This window comes from Haplochromis burtoni, unplaced genomic scaffold, assembly GCF_018398535.1.
Source record: "Haplochromis burtoni strain Fernald_Lab_line unplaced genomic scaffold, NCSU_Asbu1 Contig_560, whole genome shotgun sequence".
Classification (NCBI taxonomy): Eukaryota; Metazoa; Chordata; class Actinopteri; order Cichliformes; family Cichlidae; genus Haplochromis; species Haplochromis burtoni.
Genome location: NW_024582921.1, coordinates 151483 through 177556, shown reverse-complemented (window position 1 = coordinate 177556; position 26074 = coordinate 151483). Strand labels below are relative to the sequence as shown.

General features: G+C 41.3%; 1 protein-coding gene across 1 annotated transcript in view; it reads left to right on the top strand.

The window, feature by feature from the left end:
• Window positions 1-12840: 12840 nt before the first annotated feature.
• LOC102306906 (potassium voltage-gated channel subfamily H member 3) overlaps window positions 12841-26074 on the top strand; it is a 60377-nt gene continuing 47143 nt past the window's right edge. Inside the window, exon 1 of the mRNA XM_005948353.3 lies at window positions 12841-13582. Coding sequence (XP_005948415.1) covers window positions 13507-13582 — 76 coding nt within the window. The 5' untranslated portion in view covers window positions 12841-13506. The remainder of the gene's footprint in view (window positions 13583-26074) is intronic.

Here is a 26074-nt window from a genome sequence, read left to right as displayed (position 1 = left end):
CCCTGAGCATCACTAGGCTACATCACAACCTCAGAAACAGAAAGCAAGAACAAAGGCACACTGTGTCTTTGACAGAAAAATGTTTCTGTGACAGCCATAACAGCATGTTACAACCTAAAAGTAAGCCTCGACTGATCCTGCTGTCTGTGGACTGATCCAGGTATCTTTTACATTTTGAATGCACTCCATCCATCCATCCATTTTCTCTTTCTTATCCAGGGCGGGGTTGCAGGGGGCAGCAGGCTAAGCAGAGATCCCTCCCTCTTTAGCCTCCTCCTCCAGCTTATCTGGGGGAACATCAATGCTTCCTGGGCCAGCCAAGGACTGTAATCTCTCCAGTGTGTCCTGGGTCGACCACGGTGCCTCCTCTTACTTGGAATACCTCACCTAGGAGGCGGATGCCCAAACCACCCAAACTAGCTCCTCTGAATGTGGAAGAGCAGCGGCACTACTCTGAGTCTCCCTCAAATGACTGTTCTCTTCATCCTCTCACTAAGGGAGAAGCCAGCCATCCTCAGAGAGAGTGGAGCTGAGAAAGCTCATTCCAGCCGCTTGTATCCATAATCTAATTCTTAGATTAGATTATGACCAGAGCTTTGGATAGTGCCTGAAATGGGATTTAATACATGGAATAACAACACATGAATAGCTTTGGAGGGTGGGGTCGTAGATCAATCGAAGACCAACTGAAAAATGGACAGCTATGCTTTAGGGGTGGGCGATATAAACGATATACGATAGAAACGATAGAGATTTTGACTATACCGCTCTATCGTGATAGTGCATGTTGATGATGTCATCAAGCTGCGCCTGTTTTGGTTGAAAGCATCGCAGCGGCTAAAACCATTGTATTATTATATAGCATAATAATTATATAGCAAAGAGATGAAGCACTTTTGAAATATGGGGAAAGCCAAAAACTGCGCTTCCTCCACTTCCGTAACATTGATTCATTAATGTTGAATTCTCTCGCAGCTGTCCGATTCCCATGTTGTTGCAGTATATTAACAACTAATCTTGTATTGTGGATGAATAATCTTAGTTGTTCTCCTGACTGAAGTTTGCCCCGTGTATAGCATCCTGCTATGCGATTGCATTTGTCCCTGACCATCAGAATCCCTCACGTTAACTTTTATCGAGTGGGAAAAAATTTAGCTTTCATCCTCCAGCTTCACTGTGCTAATGTTATGCTAACATAGCTGTGTCGCTAGCAATCACGTAGCACAACATTATATACCAGCTAGTCCAACTTCAGTAACCCCTCAAACGCCACTGCTGTTTAGTTTTCTGTCTTCATTTATGTTGGAAGTGGTAGCAGAGCTGTACGTTTTACTTAGTTTCAAAAATCTCTCAGTCAGAACATGCTATGAAATGTTTAGGTTGAAACTAGCGACTTCTAACTGTTAAATTAAATTTAATAAATTCTGTTTTCATGGATGCATGGATGTTAAACTTAATTGTTACACCTGGTAAAGCAGCAATGCTGATGATTTTATTAAAGACGAAAGAATTTAGACCGTTTTTAACTCTCAGTCTTTGTTTGACTTTGGGACCTGAAGTGACGGAGTTTTGGACCCAGATTACTCCGCGAAGCTCCTCACCACGGCAGTAGTTGCTCTGACAATTCATCAAGCAGTGCGGCTTACCAAAGTTGTACTAAAACATTTTTTAACAGATTTCTGCACGCCAAAATCGATTCGAGGTCATAACCAGAATTCATACATAAGGCACACTCTCGATTTTTGAGAAAATTAAAGGATTTTAAGTGTGCCTTATAGTGTGGGAAATACGTTATACAGAAGAAAAGAATATATTGCGATATATATCGTTACCGCACATGCTTCAAATTATACCGCGATATGGATTTTAGGCCATATCGCCCAGCCCTACCGTGCTTCATATTCAGCTCTCGCTTCTCCATGACAGACCTGTAGAGCATCCTAATCACCGCTACTGTGGTCCCAGTCAGCTGTGGGAGGAGTTCGGTGAGGCCATGGAAAAAGATTTTTGGACTGCCTCAGAGGGATTCTGGCAAAGCAGCGCTCTAATAATGTGATGTATAGTGCAAGTGGGACGTCGTTGACTTCAACTGAGGATACAGTCGGGTGGAGTATTCTGGGAGGACTTAATGAGACTAAAAAGCAATTACGTGACGTTTCTGAACACGTACCTATTTAGCATGTGGCTAAAACAAAACCCAAACCTAATCCTAACCCTGGATGGTTTGCTAGTGTCCTGGTGGACGATAAGAGTTTTGAGAGTTTCAGCCAAATGTGCAGATCAATTCAAACTCTAATTAGCTAATTAGTCCTCAATTCTGACACTTTCACTGCTGTCAGCTAGTTTTTGTAAACTCAGGCTAGATAAATCTTTCAATACTGACTTACGTTTGCAAGAGTTATTGCAAAGCATATTAGCCAAACCCAGACGGGCAATTATGGATTTCTAATAAGTGGTCACTCAATCAAACTAATGTCTAAGCTTCAGAGTTATGAATCATTAGTGTCTGCCAGGCATAAACATCAACCACCAGTCTTATCAGCCAGCCTTCGGTCATTTACCGATTCCTCTATGGCAGCGGTCCCCAACCCCCGGGCCTTGGACCGGTACCGGTCCGTGAGTCGTTTGGTACCGGGCCGCAAGAGTTGAGGTTCAGGTGTGAAATGTATGGTTTTCAGGGGTTTTATCAGTTTTCAGCGTTATTTTGTTATCGTTTCTATCGTTTTTATCGTTAACTCTGTTTTCCTGGGTCTTTTCAAGTTTGTTATGAATAAATCTTCTCTTTTTCGGTACCGGTACTAGTTTTATTTTGTTGTATTTATCCACGACACGTTAAAGGCCGGTCCGTGAAAATATTGTCGGGCATAAACCAGTCCGTGGCGCAAAAAAGCTTGGAGACCGCTGCTCTGTGGCATTTTAAACACAACAAATAATTTATTTTGAAGCATAAATTACCTTTGCAACAGCTGAAATCCAATAGCTGTTGTAAATTGGACTGCCAGAACGTAAAGTTAGGTTTAATGTTTTTTCCACTGGACAAACTTTCAATTCTGTTGCCTCTGTGTACCTTTGGTTCCTAATATGTAAAGGTTTTTCACACTTCAAAAGGCATATATGTAATTCATATATTAATACAAACAGAAGAGATCAGGTGTGTCTGTTGAACACATTTTATGACTCTTAAGACCCAACCATCACGATATCCCTCATTTGTGGGTTTTGTCGGTCTCTCTAGGCTACAGTGTAACTGAAAATGTGTCTGTATTTTGGGATGAAGCATTAGTTTCGGATGGATAGGGAAGAAATAGACAAGCGGGGACAGGAGAGGTGTTTTGGAAATATCAGGAGGAAACCCTCGGGCAGACCCAGGACTTGCTGGAGATTATGTTTCTTGGATGACTTGGGAGTATTCCCCCAGAAGAGCTGGAGGCGGCAGCTGGTGAGAGAGAGATGTTGGCATCTCCTTCTCCACCCCTGCAACCAGGTTCCAGATAAGCAGTAGAAAGCAAATGAATGTAGAGCAGGTGTTTCAAACAGAGTCTTTACAATAAATTCTTATGTTTAAAACAGATTGGAGTGTTAAAGAATAAAACTAATGTAACATATGACATTGTAGTGCAGCCTTCTATTCAATCAACGCTGTACTCCCAGAAAAATCCTTTTATAATAGGTTATATGCACTGCCAGATGTTTAAGCACTGAGGACACAGCTGAAATGATTTTGCACTGAAACGTGAGCTGTTAGCGATGCTGCTCACATCAAGATGATCAATACTTTCTACTAATTTGGTGATGATTTTTTTAATCACCTTTAGACTTTTAGGGTCAAAGCAAATTTTGTGTTCACTGCATCAACAACTCTGATTATGAGGCTGGATTTAACATCTTAAATGTCAGGTAAAAGTGACATTTCTCATTCTCGCTGATAAAAACAGTTCCACCTTGAGGTTCACAATAGGATTAGACTGGTTTAATACAGCTATTCAAAGCTGTTGCTGTAAGCTCTTGAAAGTAAGTTTAGTGCTCTGCGTGTCACTGTATCGTCTCTTCAGTGAAGATGATGTAATGTTAGGGCAAAAATCAAGCATGTCAGAGCACTGCACTGAATCAGAGCACAGCAGCATATCTACTGTAACACAACCTCATCCTGGATTATACAGTGGATGATTGATGATGAATTTTTGGTAATTTGGTATCATTTTAATTTCATTTCATTGATCTCTTTGCTGATGGTACCGGGTGTTCGATCTTTTTGAGAAATATGCTGCAGCCTGAAAATGGCCCACTTTCCTCGTCTAACGCTGCTGCTGCATGACCCTCATGAAAAGGTAAGGCAATGCAGCACCTGTGAATTTAACAAAGAAGCACAATTGCAAAGACGTGGGCAGTCCTGTGGGCAGAGGCAGAATGACCGAAATACACACAACAGCACTGCTGAGAGCTCGGATTTACTACGTGGACGAGCAACACATGAATAGAAACGCTGGGAATGTCTGACTCACTCATCTGAAATTAAAATGTTTCCAAAGAAGAGTAACACATGTGCCACAGATACCGGTAGCCTGCAGATAAACACACACTTACGCACTCACACAAACAAAATAGAGACGCATAAATCTGCCATGACGCTTTCAATTTTTAAAAACGAAAGACACATGGATTCACAGCAGAGGAAGGTGCTATTTGCTTTAAGGGAGGACGGACGATGCAACAAAACAAGCTCTAAATCTGTGTTAAAATCCAAGTTAAACACAGAGGGATTTCTGAGATCTCCTCAGGACGAATCTGACTGGCACTGAAGCTGCGGCTTACTATTATTTTTATGTTTGCTTGTTTTTCTACATGGCAGATGCTGCGCTGGAGAAAATGCCGAGTATCTCTTTCACCATATCTTCTTGAAAGTGTTTAACCAGCTATGCTGGTTAAATCTATTAATACAACATGCCGCTTTACACATACTCCAATCTAATTATGCAGCATTGCGTCCCAATTTGTGTAGCTATTAGATCTAAGGAACTCCATCAACACAATCTTTTTTTTTTTTCAAAAATAGGCTCATTTGGAAGTTGCTGAAAAAGTTAAACCACCGCTGGCTTGGCTGCAAACATTTTACATCGATTACACAAAATACTTTAAAAGCCTGAGAGGCATGCAGATGACAGATTTTGCCAAGCTGCTGTTTTCCAAAAAACTAGGGAAAGTATTTAAAGATCCAATCTGCAAGTTAGAGTTGTGAAGTAAAACATCCCTCAGCCAGTTTGGGATTGATTGCAGGTCCTAAATCTTCTTCGTAATTCAGCCGGCGAGGTGAATCTTTCATTTTCATTTGGATCAATGATTGTGGCTTGTGGCTGTTTTTTTTTAATGTGGGGTGAGGAGCAGGAAACAACCTGAAACCGCATAAACAAACACCAAACATGAGGGGGAAACATGGTGAAGAATAAACAGAGGAAAAGTCCCCGGGTTCAAACACGCAGTTGGATTGCTGACAAAATGTGGACCTTAATGCTGCCGCTGCTCTCTTGCCAAATACATTTTAATCAACCACTGAAACACTGAATTTTAATCCTGGATGTCCACATTTCCAATCTGCCCGATATACTGTGGATATCTGCACAGCTTATCCAACCCTACAGAGTGTCTAATTCCCCGCGAGTATTATGTAAAATCTTCTGTCATCTACTCCTGCTTTTGTCTCTCCTTGATCTGCATAAACGGCTTTGTTTACATTACATCCTCAGCTCCACTCTGACAAAAACCTAAATGCTCTAAAAATGTAGCTGCAACTTTAAATCTCCTACAACTGCAGGGCATAGTATCCCTGAATCCTACCCTGGTGTCAGGTGGACTACAAAGAAAGCAAAAACCTCTGCATCCCTCCGAGATTACATAACTTCTCTCAGTCCTTGGGTACCAGAGGCAGCCCAGTGGTGGCAGAAAACAGTTAAACTGTGGTGGGGAGAGGCTGGATGTACATTAACACATTCCTCTGGGCATTTGGAAAGCTCTTAGCTATCAACACCGATAGGAAAAACAGCCTGGCTACAGAGTAAGGTATACTACCGGCATGCACGGGGGAGTGTGTAAGTACTGCACAGCAATCACAGCCACTGATTATCAACTACCCAGCCTGGGTATTTAATGGTGACCTCTGAACCCTGCAGGCGTGCAGAACACCTGCTTCAAAATGCCAACACACCAAAGTCAATGAAAAATACAGGAAAAATGAGCGCAATGTTTACAAATGGCATGCAGCACCAGCACAGTTATTACACAGTTACACTTCATTTACATGCTCTAAATGACTGAACCACTCCACGGAGCTTCACTCACTCACGTCCACGCACCTTGGTCAGCTGTGCTATCTTCTTGCTCATCTTCAAATGCAGGTCTTGAGTGTATTCCAGCGTTAGGCTCCCGTCGTAGAGCATGCTGGAGGTTGTGCAGGGGGGATATTTGGTGCTGCTAGTCGAGGTGTTGTACGGAGGCTGCCAGCCTGCCCCCGTCGCCATTTTCACCGGGAACAAACCCACACGCGACGCCGCGAAGTCAAATAAAATGGAAGTGGCCTCCGCTGCGCCTCACATCGTCCCGTGGTTGCGGCTTGTGCGGTTATTCTGTCGGCTTCTGTGACGGAGGACAGAGAGCTGGAGCGGCGGAGCGCGAGACCGTTCCGCGGCAACGCATCCTCCAGCACCGCGGGCGCGAGCGCTCGAGATGAGGAGAGTGACGGAGACGCGCGCCAGATGCTCACCCCAGTAGCACGCGCTCAGGTCCGATTGGTTTACCCTTTAATGCAGCTGTGAGTGGCTTGTGTGACTTTTCTCTTCTATCTTTCTATCAATCCAAGCTGTAATACAGTTCTTCCTCCTCATTCCGGGTTTCAACGTCTATTTTTAGTATTTTATTAATTTTATTACTGTTGTTCTGAAACAGCTGTTTTTCCTGTTAGGTATATATAGGCTGAAGCATAAAAAATTTACACTCTTGCTTTTACAACTTTAAGCCCAAGGGGGAGGGAGATGCCTTTGGATTTCATTTAGGCTTCACTGGATTACGTCACTCTCGAGAAGCGCAGGCTGTCACTAATCCTGCACTGACATCTGTCGGCGGCTCGTGTGAACTGCGACGCTGTTGCTGTTATTGTTGATATTATTATTAAAGGATCAGTTCGGCCAATGTTCAGACATCGTGAAAAATTACACCCAGTGTCTCCTGTCCTATGACAGCTGGGAGAGGCTCCAGCGCAGCTTAATTGGATAAAGGCGGGTGAAAAAAGAAGCAGGATGGTGGTTGTGTCAATGGTCGTTTTTATTGTCAAGAATTACTTTCACACTTCTTCCCTGTGCCTTTAATCAATCATCAATTAATCAGGTACATAGGAAAGAAGGGGTGGTCAGGCAAGAGGTGTAAATGCCATCAGTGTCAATCCAAAATGTTAAAACGTTTATTATTCATTATATTTTACTTTTTACATTTATAATTATCATGCCGACTCTTTCCAAAAGCAAGTTTCAGCACTTGTCAGCTGAAATGGTAACTTCTTGGGGCACTTATTTGAAGCAGCATCTAAATTAACTTTAACACTGTGCACCAGGGCATATAAACTGCATGTATGAACTCATATCATTTAAAAAAATCAAGGTTTTAACAACTTATTTCTCCTGGAGAGTATAATTCTGTTACCATCGTTGCTGTTGAGGAGTTTTCTGGTGTGCTGCGGTTTTACTGGTTGAGGTCAGATTGAACTATATGTGGCCCTTGATCTCGTTTCATGGTTTGTTTGGGTATTTCAGTTTTCATGTTGATTACTGGGAACTTTTTCCACAGACATGAAATCTTATTCCAGAACAATTCATGTAGTGTAAGTGCAGCACTGATGATCTGGAGCTGGCTTTCAGGAAAGCATATGTGAAGAGCTTTGATCAAACATGCTTTTCATAGTTTCTTGGGTCATTCTTATTCTCTGTTTGAATATTAGATGTAGTCCACACAGAGAAAGTGGATGTGTATTATAAATAAAATGATTACACCAAATGATGGGAGCTTTAGATGTGAAAGGACTGATTATGTCAAAGCAGACACCTCCTAATAAATGCTAGCTTTCAAGTAAAGAAAACAAATAAAAAGCGAATTAGATCAAATAGACGGATTAAATCTGAAACCACAAGGCTACAAGGAAATGCATTCAGTGATGCATTTCCTTGTAGCCTTGCAGTCATTTTCTTACATTTCACTTGCATCTTCATTTGCTTTAGTTTGATTTTTGACCAATCCTAGACAAGCGCTGATATCGGCATGGCAACTTTTATTGTTCAAGCTATAAGTACTAGTAGGGCTGTCGTAGCATCAGACAATCATGATAATATATTATTGCAAAAATCTATAGAAAAAAAGATCTTAAAATCATATACAGCACTGTGCCTACTAGAACTAACCCCAGTACGCCTGTTTCAGGCCTGCTCATAGAATAAAATGTCTGAGTGTGCATCAGAAGACAGAGTTGTCGTTGTTTGTGCAGCTACCCTTGGAAAAACCATGTCTGTATTGATAAATACTGTTGTGTCAAAACTCATCATTAAGGGACGAAGGGAGGTCATCAGATGTCATCTTTATGGAGGAACGAGTACGTGTGAGCAAATTGTTGCACATTTTTTATCAAGCGTGTTGTTGCTGGTGCATTTTTCTTTGCAGCCATGTGTTGAAGTAGCAGCATTATATCCAGTGACACTACGATGCTCTGCATGCTGATTAGGAAGTCTGGCTCTGCTCTGTTGACTGCCCCGGAGCCTTTAGGCTTACTTACACAGCGTAATAGACAACACATCAAATCCCCTGCATGACCTACTAGTCAAATAGCTGCAGTCTTTTCAGTAGGAGGCTCCTTCACTGTAAACTGTAAACTGTAAACTTGCTCTGATATAGAAATTCTTTCCAACCCACTACAGCTAAAATGTATAATGACTTCCCACTGTGCAGGGAGAGGAAGCACAAACCACACTCTACTTCTGATTTGCACACTCTATCCATATCCATCCATCTATCGGATGCTGGGATGTTTACCAGTGAACCTTCATTTTGTCATACAGCAGGGGTGGGCAACTCTAGGCCTTGAGGGCCGGTGTCCCTGCAGGTTTTAGATGTGTCCTTGAACCAACACAGCTGATTTAAATGGATAAATTAGCTCCTCAACATGTCCCGAAGTTCTCCAGAGGCCTGGTAACGAACTAATCATGTGATTCAGGTGTGTTGACCCAAGGTGAGATCTAAAACCTGCAGGACACCGGCCCTCGAGGCCTGGAATTGCCCACCCCTGTCATAGAGGCATCACCATTCAGTCTTTCCACCTAACACATCCTCATTATCCTGGATACTGTTCAGATCTCAGCGGTAGGTTGGAAAAAACCCACCGCTCGGTTTATTATCTTGACTCGAGGGCGTCTGGAGGGTGAGTTTTCATAATATTGGCCAAAACTCAAAACTGTCCACTTCACCAAGGCTGACTTTATGAAGTTGTATCTGACTTAAGCCATAGCTGTGAATTTCAAATCAGTGATATTACTTAAGGGATGTTGGGGATAGTATCATTATTAGATGGCGTATCAGACCTCATCATCTCGTGGATATCTAACTAAACTTTGGCTGCGATTGAGTACAAGACAAAATAAGTCGGTCATAAGCGAATCAAGACCAGGGCAGGAGGCTCACTCGCTCACGCTCACACTGCCTCGATGATGCAAAGCTGGAAAACAGGTGCGATCTTTGCACTGGACGTGGTCTTTGCTGTGTTTTGTGAATGCACAGTTTGACAAAACCACCAAAACAAAATCCAGCAGTAACATAGCCATGTATAATTTATTACACGAGAGGTGCTGTTTAGACTGGAGCAGATCTCACTAAACCAAGCACTGCTGCCAAACAGATAACATACCGCAGTGCAGACTCGCACTGTACATTCAGATTTCTCTTACAAGCTGGGACCTCAGAGAGCTCACAGTGAGTTTCTTGTGGGCCGTTACACTTGAGAACATTCTTAACCCACCTGTTCTGCACAGAATCAGACTCGCTCACAAGCTGTTAACCAGCTGGTGAACCACTGAACAGCTGTTCTGTTGTACGGATTTTGTTGCTGCTTCTGATTTGATACTCTACACGCTTTCATATTTTCAGACTTCACGGGAGCTTCCTCCGAATCTGGAAACAAGCAAATCATTGCTACGAATTTAGTCCTGATCGTCACCCTTAAGTCATCCAGACAACTGATCTCTGTGTGGTGCACTGTCCTTTTTTTCTTCTTCTTTTCTTTTAATTAAAATCCCTTTGATTGTGATAAGAAACACACCATTGCAAGTGAAGAGCTGACTTTTGCCCTAGAGAATAGCTCAGATTTTCCTGTAGATGGCACCCTTGCCTTACTTACACCACTGATGGTCAGGTTTTCAGTGTTTGTGAATGGGGCTGTAATGTTACAGTGTGCTTGTGGTTTATACTCCCAATATCATAACCAGAGTGAAGGAGTCCATTTTGGTTCGGACCAGCTCCCAGTCAATTTTCCCCACCACTGCATCCCCACCCTCCCCTCAGCCCTCTTCTCTGCACCCCCTCCTCTTTGATTGACAGGTCTCTGCTGCAGCAGTTCAGAGAGGAGCTCGCCTCTTCCCTCGAGATGCCGTTATCTTGTCTAACAGTAACTTCTAAGCCTATTTTAGTCTTTGCAGCAATTCCAGACAGCCGCAGGTGTGGATGATTTAATTTAGCCTTGTTTTATCTGCAGACCACACTCGCCAGGGCTTCCTGTATTGAATCTACCTCGTTAAAAGCCGCTGCGCTGTGTAACATGTGCTTGGGATTCAATGTCGACCCAACTGAATTGAAATCTCTTGCTAAGAAATACTGAGGTCTAGAATACTTATATACATAGGTATGTTTGTATGTTTTCATGTGTGCTGTGCAAAGCATTTGCAGTGAATTTCTCTAAAGGGTATTAGAGTAGAGGCATACTTACTTTGCAGTTCCAGGAGCGTTAAGACCTTTGGGGGTCCCGATGCAGACAAAGTGCAATAAGTGTGAAAACGTTGGAGCTTTGCTTGTCTCTGACATTTCAGGATATTTGAGTCTTTCTCTGTAAGATCTCCTTAAAAGAGAAGCCAGGGAGACTCTAGCTGCAAGCCAGCTGCAGTCTGATGAGACTGCACCCAAAGGGCAGGATGTGCAGAACGAAGGCCTTGAAAGTAGAATTTTAATATGCAAAACAAATATTTAAAAAAAATGCTGCAGGTTTTCAGCTTGGGGTCAGGACCATGCTGTCTTCAGTCTGTGGGATGGTGCATGTTGCTTAAAACCAGAATAGCAAAGATGCGTATGTAAAGTGTCTTACATTTAATTTAATTTCAGTTATATCATAAGAAAACATTAGTTAAAGAGGAACACGAGTACCATCATGGTCCTACAGGGCAGGCTTATAGAAGGTTTAAAATTAAACCATTTGTATGTACCGAATAGATGTGGTGTAAGAAACACCATTGTCTGTGCTACATCATAACTGTTTCACACCTTAGGCCACTAAGAAAAGCCCAACTGCAGAAGATGGGATTTCTGAGCTTAGAAGTCCCACTCTTGGACAGTGTTTAACATCTTTAATCTGTTCTTCGGGCCAAACCACTTTCTACTGACTGACCAAAAGTGTGTCCTAACTGTGTGGCAGCAATAAATAAAAGATGCAGAACTTCAGTGACATCATCCCTTTTCTCTAGTTTTGCAGTGTTGCAGTGGGACATCAGCTTTAACCACATTTAAGAGATGGTTGGGTAGAGCCTCTTTTAAAGCTTTAAACTCTAACAACTTTCAGACATGTCATTTTTTTTAAAGGCCATTAAGGCTAACTTGTGTTGGCAGTGTTTAGTGTTGGTTTTGGTTTTCAACCACATTTCCAATCCCAAGCACTTCAACATAAGGAAAACCTGTCACATCAGCAAATGCAGAGGGTGGGCCTCCATCCACATCCTGGCACTATCTGCACCATCCCAGCTAATGTCGAACGAAAAGAGGGCTGCACTCTGGATGTGCTGCCACTCACAGCACCGACATATAGACGGGGATCCATTAAGACTCACAGAACCAGGGTGTAAGTGGCAGTCTCTAATCTTTTGACTGATGGAGAAAACTAGCCCAGTGACAGGAAGCCTGCACAGAGAGAAAATGCAAATGCCACATAATGTCATCATCTCATTTGGCAAACCACATCTGTATCACACTGCATATTATTTGATATGTTTATATTAGAGAAATGCATAAAAAACAGTATTATTATCACGCTCACTTTCAGCTCCATATTCTGGACTGTACCAGATTAAGCTTGTATCATTCACAGTTCAGTTCATCCTCTGTCTGAAAACAAACTATTTTGACTTCCTTTTCACTCACTTAAGCCAGCTGTTTTCTGATTGGCTGCCCCTTGCAAACAAAAGATGTGAACAGTAGATGGGTGGGACTTTGTGCTCACAGCTAAAGCTGCTGCAGGAAATGACCATATTAGGTATATCTCCTCCCTTCCGTGTCAACAACCAACCAAATAAACAAACAACTAGCAAACCAAACATAATAGACCTCATGCCATGTTTAACATTAGCATCTATTATTGTAAAAGTATGCAAATGACAGAAAATAAGGAGGAGTATAATGTGTTCCCACTGATCTAACTGCACACATAAGCACATGGCTTTTGTATATTTGAATGGATTGTGGATTCTAATATATATATATATATATATATATAATCATACTGATGAGAGTTTTTAACAGTTTTCGTGTCCATCCTGACTAAATTATTCATTTGTTCTTTGAGTGACAAATGTTGCAGCTTCAAGTGTGAAACGTGGCAGACAATGCTGGTAATAGTTAATCACGCAGTGTAAACAGTAAGGACAATATGACACTTTAATTTACCAGCTTTAAATAGACACTCCATCAGAACATCAAAGCAGGGAAGGTGAAGACAGATTGATGGAATTTCAAAGACAGGAGGAAAAGGGAGGGGTGCGATGGTAGAGGGGCAAAAATTGGGTGGAAAAAAAGAAAACTGTGAGTGGAAATGGTCATTTAGCCTGAGAGGAGAGTGTTTGGAAAGGAATAAAGTGTTTGTGTTAGAGAGGCAGAGAGAAAGAGCGAGCGGGAAGGGGAGGAGGAAAGAGGGATGGCTATGCAGTACATCCGTGCGTAAATGTGACCATCCGCGCTGTGGTCCTTCCATCCCCCCTTCATCCCTCCGTCCTCACCCCTGTAGCCTCCAGCGGCTCCTCTCTCCTCCTATAAGCCCGGATCACCTGCTTGGTGGTCGGTGGTCAGCTTTGGACCGTGGAGTCCCGGGTTTCTCGGCTCGGCGCCCTCCTCCAGGGGTTAGGAGGAGCGCCGGGGGCATCCTCGAGGTTTCTGCCGGGCTTCGTGTCAACCGCCAGCGAGAGCCATGGCTCAGAGCGCCGGGAAAGACGAGGCTCGACCCGCTCCCGGATGCCCGTGATGCGGGGTCTGATCGCGCCACAGAACACCTTTTTGGATACTATCGCCACTCGTTTTGATGGCACCCGTGAGTACATGTCTTCCCCGAATCCTCTAAATTTTATTGTGCGCAATGGACATTTACAGCACTTTATATATCACTGACTTATTTACTTACTTGGATCTATGAAAACATTTTTTAAAATAAAAGATTAAAATATCCAAACTCTGTACAGAGTGCTCCTCCGGGGACATGCAAAGTGCTTGATGGGGATCTAGGACACTTGAAGCTTGCCGATTCTTTAATGAATGAGTAATGATGAATGAAACAAAGCCCAGACTATTGTTTAACATATGAAAAATTCATCAAGCGCCTACCTGAGACGCCAGCTTATAGAGATAATTTTGCATAGGCTACTTGATAATTCAGCCTTGGCCAAAGGAGTTTAATGCACTGAGTGCATGGCTCTTATTGTAAGTTTACAATGCATTAAAACCCAAATTAGTCGTATTGGATCATAGCTTTCCCGGTGCCAATTTATTATTACATCACTGTATCCATGATAAGTTGAGCTTTACAGCACTGATTCCTCATATAACACACCAGAGTTTCTATGTCTAATAGATATAGATAATGTGTTGTAAGTACTTGAAAGGTTGTATCTGATACATGTCAGTCTGCTCAAAATGCTTCAGTTTACCATGCCACACCCTTTATCAGTCATCTCATTCAAGCACGGTTGAATTAACTTGCTAATGGACTCCAGGCAGCACAGTGGTGCTGCGCTGTCAGCCGGCCTTTCTGTGTGCAGTTTGGATTGTTCCGGCTTCCTCCCACAGTCCACAGACCATGCTTGGGGATTCTAAATTGGCTGTTGATGTAAGAGTGTGTGGTTGTCTGTCTCTCTGTGTTAGCTCCCTGATGGACTAGCGACCTGTCCAGGGTGTGCCCTGCCTTGGGCCCTATGATAGCTGGGATAATCTTCATGATCCCAACTTGGATAAGCGGTTAAGAAAATGGACGGATGGAGCCCAGAGGGGCAAAAAACATGCTGTCAAACCCCGATTAACGTCCTGGTCCTTCCATTCTCAGTGCAATGTTTTTATTTTTTCTCAGCTAGCTTGCTGTGTTGTTATTGTTGTTGTTGTTTTTAAAATTTATGAGTGTATAACCTAATTATGAAGGTCTTGGAAACCAGGACTCGATTTAAAATCCTTCTTACATTTGCCAAGGAGGTTATGTGACTGGCCCGGCTTGTTTGTTTGTGAACAGGATCACTTAAAAAGTTGCACATGGATTGGCATGAAAACTTTTTAGCAGAGATGAGGCTTAGCCCAACTCACAAGTGATTAAAGTTTGGAGTCAATCCTGATCTAGAGCTGGGACTTTTTGGAACAGTTTCGACATGTTATGTCACAAATAAACTTGAAACGTGAAATCATATCCTTCTGGATCTGGGACCTGTGGAGGGAATTTTCAATCTTGATGGACGTATTGAGTCCAACCAACAGTCCATTTTCCTCTCTTTATCTTATTCAGATTCACAAGGGTTGGAGCCTATCCAGTAGTTATAGGGTGAAAGGACCCGGACAGGCAGCCAGTGTATTGCCCAGCTAACGCTTTTTTTGTTTGTTCATACTGGAGATTTTGGCCATCTCGAGTTTTTGCCTCTCGAAATGAGCCTTGACATCTTGCTCTGCGAGAAAAACATTTCAAATTGTTAGATCAGCTATAAAAGTCACCATAGATCTATTCATAAAGTAATGGTGCCACCTGAACTCATTCAAAATGCTCTGACATGCGATTTTCCTTTAAACTAAACATCTTCAGAGTAACACTGTTTTAAAAGAAAATAAGCACATTCAGTCAGAGTGTTTTACTGGGACTGTCAAACCAATTAAAGCCCAGCCTTTTATTATTATTCACCTGTTCTCACATTCACTGCAAAATTGCTGCACTGTGCATTAGGCTCACAAATATTGCTGTCAATCAGCACATACAGTTGCTTAAGAGAGTTACATAACACAGACCTGAAGGTGTAAATTAAAAGCCTGGACTGAGAGCCGATGCACTGTAACCGCAAGATCTGTTTTCTGAGCTCTAAGTTGAATAAATACACAAAATAAATGTCATTTGTGTTGATTTTTGTTTCCTGCTGCAAAGTGCTGCGGAAAACTCAAAAGTCTAATAATATTCAGTATGCAGTGTTTTCTGCGAGGCCCGTGCAGTTGAAGTCTCATGAGATAGCACTGATTCAATTAGATATTTTTTTTTCATTTTGTGTCAACAGCAATCAGTTCAACTCTAAAGTGAGAGCAGAGCAGATTGTTTCTGATCACTTCTTCCAGTCGCCCGGCGGTCCCAGTGCACAGGCTGGCAGGAGGAAATCCATTAGACACACTGTTTGAGTAAGCAGGGATTTCACCCACTTCATTAAGACTTGAGGAGTTGTCCACCTGCTTTTCATATCAAAAGAAATATAAAGCTTACCCTTCATTAGGAACTGGCCCTGGATTTGAAAATTATTTAACCCAGCTAACAAGAAAGGGTATGCACCTGTGCTTTCTGCAGAATTAAAGTTTGGATCATCCAGGAATCAGAAGGTCCAAGGCAGCAGCTTTAGTACCCATCAAAAAGATGCCACAGGGGGACAGAGTCCACAGAGCACCAGGAAAGCTTCCATTAGCCCTCCAGCATGTATCACCACAGACCTAAAGAGCTAGTCTGCTGTTCGCCGTTCATTTCTGGTGTTTGGTGGACAGTCTGAGACTCTAGGACATAAACCACAGGCTGCCTCCACATGTAACCATCACATGAAAGCATGCAGTGTCTCCTGGTGTTTCATCAGGAGGAGGGATCCAAAAGGCCAAACAAAATGTACTCAATAGGTACATATTCATTTTATACCAAGGACATTTTCCTTAATGATTATTTGAATAAATAATCCTTTGATTTCATATATTTACTCAAATTATAGCAGGGGTGGACAGTGTGCCATGCCTTTCTCTCCTCAGCTTAAAGTTTTTGCTTCTTTTTCAATATCAGTCTTGAAAAAATTCCCTCTCACTTCCAAACTGATTCCATCTGATCTTGCATGCAAAACATTAGCAGTGATGATCAAAATTGCATACTTGCAATGATATTGGACATGTTTTCTGGGGAAAAAGAATCCTAGGAACAACTTATGCAAGTACATTTTGAGGCGCTGTTATTGGCTGGAAACTGCTGTAAAACATATATAAACATATCTGCTGTACTATTGCAGGAAAGGTTATTGGAAATTCTAATTTTTTTCCTTTAGTATTCCCTTCCTTATATACATAAGCTACTGTCTGGAGGTTTGGAGGAACAACACACACACAAATCAGTTTTGATACCACAGAAAGGAGCATTACAAATAGTGAACACTGACTATCATGAACCAACTGATGATTTATTTATACAGATTTATTCAACTCCCATGCTCTCGAGAGATTCTGCGTACTTTAATCCTGCACAAATAATGCATAAAGTAACAAAAAAGGAGGAAACTCCAGAGTTTGTTTAATATTAGAATCTGCGTGAAATAAGACGAGTGTGGCGTACATTCAAACACAAGCGGAAAAAACATTTACAACAAAAGTAAAATAAATATGTGTGTTGGTGCAGAAGTTAAACAGGAAATAACTGATGTAAAAAAATATTGTGTGTGATAATTCCACTTTTGATTTATCACATTTATTTATCCGTTCTTTGAGTTGCATGTATTTAACAGTGACTCGAACCAACCTAAAATGATGCTCCTTGCTACAAAAAGCTGATAATAAGAGCAGTTCACAGTGACAGAATTTCAATAAGTGGCTTCAATGAGGCCTGATTAAACACGTGTAAGCATTAATCATAAACGGAATCAGCTACGGGGGATAAACGCGTGAATAGATTGGATGAATGTTGACTTTTGATAAGCAGAAGCTCTTCATGCTTGAACAGCCGCATGTGAATGATGTCTGGGATGATGGTAATGTTGACTTTCTCATTCATGAATTCCCCTTTGCTCCTAACCTTTAACAGGCCATTGGTAAAACCACAGAGGTGGAATTTTAAAGAGGGGCTTCTCCAACCATACAACAGTATAACTGTACAATGCTGTCAATGGGGGTGCTGTCAAGAAACTGTCAAAGGGTAGGAATTTAGAGACTTCGGTAACTTTGAGCGAACTTGTCTGTCTTTGTGAAGCTGCTTCAGATGTCAGTAATCTTCACACACTTCACTGGTTTTATTTGTCACTACCTATGCTCGGTGACAGAACAGGGGACCTGTTCTTTGTGACTCACAGTGACTCCTCAAATGCCCGTTACCAGCTGAGCAGAAGAGTATTTTTAGGTTGGATCGTCTTGTCTTTTTTTCATACAACATTATTGGAGCAAGACGAAGCAGGGAGACTCCAGGGAATTTCTTGATTTCCTTTCGTTCATTTTAGGAGAAAGCTTAAAATGCAAAATCAACTCTCTTTTAACCCAGAGATACCTCAGTCCACATCATGCATATTTAAACGTACAAAGTCAGCCGTTTAATAACAGTTTGATAGCAAATCTCGGAAAATGTTGAAGGTAGCTGTCAGCTTTGTGGCGACAGATTTTTAACAATTAGGCTTTTGTTCAACAGTATTTTTTAATTTCATGGTTTCTGACTTTAGAAAATGTAGTATAGACTCCTCATTCAGTCTTAACTGTTGGCTGGGAGTGAGTTCAGTATGTGTGATGCTCTGACGAAGGTCTGCTAGTTTGAAATAATGGACACTTTAACATACCCGGACAAGGTTGTTGGACCTTCTTTTGCCTTCAGATCTTTCTTAACTCTTTGAGGAACTAATTCAACAAGGTGCTAGAAGAACATACGCTGTGGCATTACCAACAATGCACAAGTGGTACTAAGGGGTCCCAGAAAATATCCTATGTACCGTTACACCACCAGCCTGAACCACTGGTACAAGGTGGGATTGCTTGTGGCTTTTATGTTGCTTAGGCTGAATTTTGACCCTATTGTTCAAATGTAGCAGCAGAACTCAAGCCTCATCAGATAAGATCTGTTGTTCAAATCTTTTATTGGCTTATTTTGGTGAACCTGTGTGAATTGTAGCCTTAGTTTCTTAGCTGACAGAAGTGGCACCCAGTGTGGTCTTCTGCTGCTGTCCAGCTTCAACATTTTGTGCATTTGCTCTTCTGCATACCTCATTATACTCTAGGTACACAGAAGAACGTTTGACTCACTGTTGCCTTCGTATTAGCTCTAAATAGTCTCTTAAATACCCGCTGACCTCTCAAAGCAACAAAACATTTTCATCCAGAGAGCTATGGCTCATGGGAGATTTTCCAATCCCTACTCTGATGATCACTTTAAATGTCAGCAGGTTGTTTTGACCATGTATACACACCTAAACTGGGATTGGGTTGCTGCCATGTAACTGGCTGATTAGTTGAACAGGTAGTGACAGATGTCTTGCAACAGCTTTAGATTTCTGTTCAAATAACTTGTAGGGAAAGGTTCAAACAAGTCACAGCAATTGTGGATGTAAATGAGGCCAACAACAGTCAGGAGCACTTTGCTTTTGGTTCTTAGCTTGGTGTAACTGCAGTATTTAAAGCTGGTCTGATTTCAGAATTTATAGAAGATTTATCAAAAATTTACAAAATCAAAATGTAAAAGTGTGTGGCAGACCGAGACAATTAACACAGTTATCCATGACACGTGCATTTTTAATTTATGGATACCTCATTTTTTAAATATCACAGTTATCATCAATATATCATCAATATATCATTATTGTGACACCTGAGGCTCGCAGCGTGACCACGTTCTGAATAAATAACATCAGCTGAAAGGTCAACAGAGAGGCCAACAAAAGCTGCGGGAATATATGTAAATGTATGCGTCAGCTGTCAGCATGCAGACGATGTGTCAGATACAGATCAGATGTTAATAACAGGTGATATTTTAGGGGTACACTGCAGGTCACGCTGTTGATAAAAGACCAAAACCCAGATAGTAAAATAGTTCAGACTCAAAATGACACTTTAATGACTAACATTATAAAACCCACACACAAGCACTGCACAATGACAGCAGGAAAACATTTTAACTGAGCAAATATGGAAGTCCCTTCACCAGAGCAGAGAACATTAAGCACATTTTGTCCAAGTAACTATCAACATATGTAAGAATTAAGTGTTTGCTTTGCATTAATGTTGGCCATGCAGTAGCTTTGAGTTAGCTCACACATCTGCTTGCTTTGCGTTACTGGAGCTTCGTCATACGTAAAGCTGTGGGCTAAATAGTTTTGAAGCTGAAAAGAAGATGAAGATGAAAACGTGTTTTCAGTTACAGTCGAGGAAACGCGTCAGAGAGCGGCTTTAACGACTGCTATCGTCCAGCTGTCAGTGCTCGTGTCTTTATTTGCTTGTTCCCTTTTCATTTCATTGGCTCTCGCACAGACAAATTCAGCTATAAATGGAAGCCAGATTAAACGCGTATTAATAATTTTGGTCAACAGTGTGTCTACAGTTTCTGCACTTGATGCTTCAAAATTATCAATATTTCAAAAGTGACTTCAGCAAACATGTTGTGCTGTGTGCTGGGTTGTGATTGGCTAAATGCCAGTTGCACAAAAAAAGGTGTTACTATATGAGGCAAAGTCACACACGATACTTAAATTATATGAGAAAACATTTAAAAGGGTAAAAAGGAGAGATTGTTTTATATTCTTATATAATATTAGAACTATAATAATTATGGTTCAGTAGACGCCTCCAAACGGGTGCTGCAAACAAACATGTAATGTTTGCGGCCTGTGTGCGTGTGTTAGGCTTACATTGTGCGTGAATGTGCTGTGGCAGGCTGTCGCTGTCAGTGTTATCAGTAGCAGGGTTTATCGGGGTTCCCTAAGCCGCTCAGGGGCTGAGTCTGAGCGGTTTTGTTGTGCAGTTCACACGTTATTACACCTGGATTGTGGTGGGGATGTGACAGGCCTGCCTAGCGCCTGGGGAATGAGCAGAAAATAAAACAAAAACAGAATACTATCACGGCATAAGGCCAAAAGGAAAATGGAGGGGCACAGGAAACCGTTTCCTCTGTAAGCAGATCACGTCTCTGAGGGAAAGTGTCCATGTAACTATGAGGCCGACCGCCGCATGTGTGTGTAATGAGCTCTGTAACCTTGCACACAGTGCAGAAGCAGAAAGCATCGCACGTTTAGGTGCAAAGATGTGATTCAGCATTTGCAGGAAACTCTTTCTACTCCATTCTTTTATGTTTTCATGAGATTAAAAGTGCAAAGAGGCTCAGTGATATTTTGGTTTTGTGCAACTACTCTTTTGCTTTGTATTAACAGCGCAAAAATATATCTATTCCCAGTATTTCAAAAAAATGATGAGTACAGCATGTGGTAAAATTGTCCGCAAGCATTATGTACATTTGGTGAGGGTGTATTTCCATGGCTTGGATTAAGCTCTTTTGTTCCCATTAAGGAGAAGTCTGAATGCTGGTTCCTTGGCTCGGTAACAACCAAGCTAATCACAGCTTTGGATGTGGGATTAAGAATGTGGATGTCATCTTCTAGAAAATGACTGCATACATAACAACGAGAGACAGAAAAATGCTTACAAAAAAATCAAGAACCAAGGCTGAAGATAATGTGCTGTCAGGGTTCTCAAAGAAATAACGCTTGAATTAATACATTGTTTTCTTTGTTAAAATGCTCCACGGGTTCCCTGTGGAGTTTTTGACCGAGTAGTAGTGCTTTGGAGGAATGCTTTTATGAACGTGTTACTTACTCTAGGTTGTATATAAAAGATGGATAAAGCCACCATCATGTCACTTATCAAATTTAGCTTTTTGGTTACATTTTTTTGTTTGTTTGTTTAGTTTGTGTTTAGAGCCATTAGTGAGCAAATTTGGAAGAGAAGGTAGAGTTATCAGCTAATGCTAGCAAGCTTGCTATGTTAGCAAGGTGTATCTTTATGCTTTTAACATGGGAGACTATGGAAGCTAACTTGTTTTGAAGCTCAGTCACACTAGAGTAAAATAAGACAGCAAACTGCTGTAACAAGGAAAGATTAGTGGCTGCCCATATGATCAGCTGACTGGGCTGAATTTAGTTTTGCTACTTTTTAGCCGTTGGAGGTCAAATGTAAGTAGTTGCACAACTAGTTGGCTACCCAGAGATTCAGTGTGCAACACCCTAAACTTCTGGGTGAAGACTTTCAATCACAAGTTTGACTCTGCAATCCAACTGATTGCAGTCTCACAAATACTTTCCATCCAGTTGATAAATGCAGAGAGACTGCCAACACCACATAATGGTGGCTATATCCATCTTTTATATAAAACCTAGAATAAACAACACAGTTTGTCTGTGATGCATCTCTTTGCAATAGATGACTCGACTCAGCTAGTTGCCAACTTGTTGCATTCTGGTTATTCCTGTATAAACGCAGGGTTGCAAAGTGATTTGGTCATTTTGCAGAAGCTACCTCACTATTTGTGGATGACTTTCTTAATTTCTGTTTTAAATCTATGAGGTTCTGGCTGGACTGGGAATGGAAGTATTAGTAAATGTGAATCATAGACAGCAGCAGATTGTTGCTGACTTTTCACAGTTAATTGCTGCATTATCACAAACAGATTGCATGCAAGTGCCAACTTAACTCCACTCAATCTCAAACTGACAGCAGACTGAATCTTGTTGTCGTTTTATTGCCACCTTGATGAGCCAAAGGCACTTTGACGATGACAACTGGCTGGGAGTGGCTGTGGACCCTAACCCATCTTCAAAGCAACCATGTCAAAGGCGCACAGTTGCAATAAATGCATGTGGTTATGCCTGGGTCTCCAACTCCTGTTGTCCCTAGTGTGCCATCTTTTAGCTCTTGGGTGTTGCTGCTTTGGACTCAGATGCATTCATGCATACATGCTACACAGTCCTACACATTCCTACTGACAGTTTACAGGAGCTAAACTTGGAAGAACACTACAGAAGAACTGCTAGGCTTGAATAAAAATTGTCAAGGTGCCTTTATTTAGTGCTAAGCGATACTGAAAATTTTAGTTTTGGTCCAATACCAAGTAAATACAGGACTGAGCTTACTTACTAAGCTTAGAGGACAGAAAGAAATATTGATCCTATCGGGTTAGTATCGATCTGATACCAATACCAGCACTGGTGTCAATACCAGCGCTGTATCCAAACAGATATTTGGATTGCTTTGTTTTAAAACATCATTGTCAGTAATTACAAATGTGGTAACCATTTTTGTTATTTCATTTTCTAAAAATACCCATTGTGGGATTTTTCTATCACATCACCCTGAAAGTTTAAGAGTCCCAGTAAAATCTCCTAATGTAGCCTCATTTGAAACCCTACCTTTGTTCTTTTTCAAAATAGGCTCACCGCTATTAAATATTAATATATTCTTTCCTTCATTCTTCCATTTAATCATTTCAAATTTACAAGGCTATTTTTCTGGATGAAGTGATTCATCAAATCCCATTATATTCTGTCACACTCTTCAGAATCGCCGGATTCTTACATGTGAAATTATTGAGCTCTTCCCTCTCCTGCTGCCTGACAGACCAGCTTGAATGATCAGGTGTTATTACAGCTGGTTTCTACGGCAGCACACCTGGTAAAAACTGACAAGAAGGAGACGGCACCGGCGTGGCTGCTGTCAGTGCCCGTCTACCCGGCTTTGTATGAGTAACGCGGCTTCACACTTGTTACATCTCAAGCTTCACTGTGGTCCGTTGTTCATAAAGCTGTACATTAGGAGAGAAAAAAAAACGCAGAAAAAAAACAGCTGCTGGGAACATGAGTCTGTCATGCTGGGCTTTTCTGAGCTCATAGTTAGCAAAAACATGCTTTCGCAGGCCTCGCAGCTGCCTTTAGCTAAGCACAGCCACAAAATTACACTTCACTGATTGATATGCCCTTCTGCAGTCAGCAGCACCATATGGCCTTTATACAGAAACATACATTTCCTCCTACATATTGTGGAAACATAATGGCCATGATGGATGGGTGAGTGAAAATAATGTTTGAACTGATTTACTTACAATGTTTGTTTGTAGGTGGCGGCGAACTAAATTTGAAGTGAAAGAAATGAATGCACGACTTCACTCAGCAATCTTTTTCTTTCAGCCAATAACCAAACCTTATATTTACAGTTTTGCCTCCCAGCAATCATAAAAAAATAAAAGAAACAAGCTCTTTAAAAGAATTGCCAGCATTTGGGGAAATATACATCACTGTTTTGCCATCAGTTAGATCAGAAGTTTGATACTATTGAATCCCAGGTGACTCAGGCCTCGAGACAGGTCGGCAACCACGTGACAATTACAGGTTGCTAGGAAGAAATGTGTTTCCCCACTACCAGCAGTTAAAGTCTTTTAACAGTTGCTGGAAGTGCATCCATTTTCTTCCCTTTCTCTAATTCAGTGCTGTAGCCGGTTTGGACTCAGCTCTCAGCTAACCCAGAACATCCTCATTTAAATTAAATTCAATTTGGAAATAATTTGTAACACTTTTTCTGAACAGGAAGCTCCATTTTTATAAGAGTATAGTTCCTTTGCTGTGCATGGTGTATTCCAGGAGACCAATAAATAATACAACTTGACGTTATCACCTTATTATCCTCCCTTTAGTCAGCGTTTTGCTGTGTAGCTGCACGACTTAGGGTGCAAAAAAGTAAAGCAGCATTCATCTTCTCATCTAACTCGCAGAAATTGTGGCTTTCTCATACAGCAAAGTGAAAAAAAAAGTTTTCACAGGACTCATTGCATCCAAAAAGCTAAGAACACCCCGCGATTTAGTGGCTTTTAGAAGCACCTTGTCAGCAATTGTTATTACTTTCTTTATTTTGTTGTTATTGCCACTCCTCTTTGCAACCGTCTTGCAATGCCGTTCAATGTTTATTTACAGTGTTTTTATCTTCATTCTTTTATGAAGAATGGGTGTGCGGTGTGTGCTGACAATTGCCTCAGGATTTGAGTTGCGGTCTCGACTTTGACTGGATCACAGGAAACACCTTGATTCTTTTCTTTTTCGGCCATTGTTGCTGTGTTTAGGGATCATTGTCCTGTTGCACGTTCTAGTTTGGGTCAGACTTTAACTGTCCCCACATTTAGCCTCACATTTGACTCTAGAATACTTTCGTATGCAGAGGAGTTCATGGTTGACTCAGTGACTGCAAGGTGTAAAGGTCCTGTGGCTCCAACAAGGTCAACTCATCACTACGCCACCACCGTGCTCAACAGTTTCGATCAAGTTTTTGTGCTGATATGTTTAGTTTTCTCTGTTATGACCAGACATCTTCACTTTGATCTCATCTCTCCAGAGGACATTGTTCCAGAGGTCTTTTGGCTTGTTCAGATGCAGTTTTATAAGCTTAAGCCATGATGGCATGAACTTTTTGAAGAGAAGAAACTTTCTCCTGGCAACGTTTTTTTCTAATTGTACTGTCATGAACTTTAACATTTAACATGCTAACTGTAGCTGTAGCTCTTTGTTTTGTTTGTGTAGTTTCTCTGAGCATTGCATAGCCTGACCTTTGGTGGAATTGACTGGGTATCCACGCCTGAGGAGACTGAGACATTGTGTTAACACACCTGAATGCTCCAGACCAGCAAACTGCCAAAACTTTAGTTTTTTTAAGAGATGCTCACACTGGCTGGTTATCAGCCAATCAAACGCAGTTGATTAGTAGCATTTGGCTGCTATTTTTTCATTATGTTATGAAAACTTTCTTTTTCACATGTCCGTGTCACTATAAATGAGATTTTATTGAGCCATATATTTAATGATGACACAATATGCACAAAAATATTTTTTGTCAGTTAATTATTCTGATTTACAACTTCAGTGTGCTGCCTCGGAGAAGTATATGACTTTCCATGAGCCTCTAGCACTGAGAGGCAGTTTGTATTTATGTCTGAGTAGTGCTTCAAGGTCTGGCAAGAGCATTTACATTGGGCATGCTTTATTAATGTGCAAATTATAAAATTTCATTGTCCCCAGTTATTTAAGCAATCTCCCTTTATATGCATCTATTGATCCATCTATTCCTGCTCATCTCATTCAATCATTGGCTCTCTCATCCTGTATTGCTCACATTCTTCAAAGTGGTTGCTCCAGTCCCCCAGATTCATTTATACATGGACTTTAATGATCTCAATGGAATGAATGCCTTAAGAGTGTGAGTCAATTATCATACCTAACCCAATGTCTGATAATGAATTATTCAAGGCTGGCTGCATAACTTAAGCTGTCAAAAGATTTGTCATAGCTCTGGCTTATATCATAGCCTGTTCGTCAAGTTACGCATGCTTACATACACACACACAGCAGTCAAAAGTTTGGACACACATTGTAGATACTCACTGAAGACATCAAATATATGAAGCAAGATATATGGAATTATGTAGCAAATAAAAATTGATAAATAACTCTAAATATGTTTTATATTTTAGATTCCTCAAAGTAGCGCTGTCAACAAAGCCCTTTGCTTTGTTGACAGCGCTGCAAACCCTTGACCTTCTCTCAATGAGCTT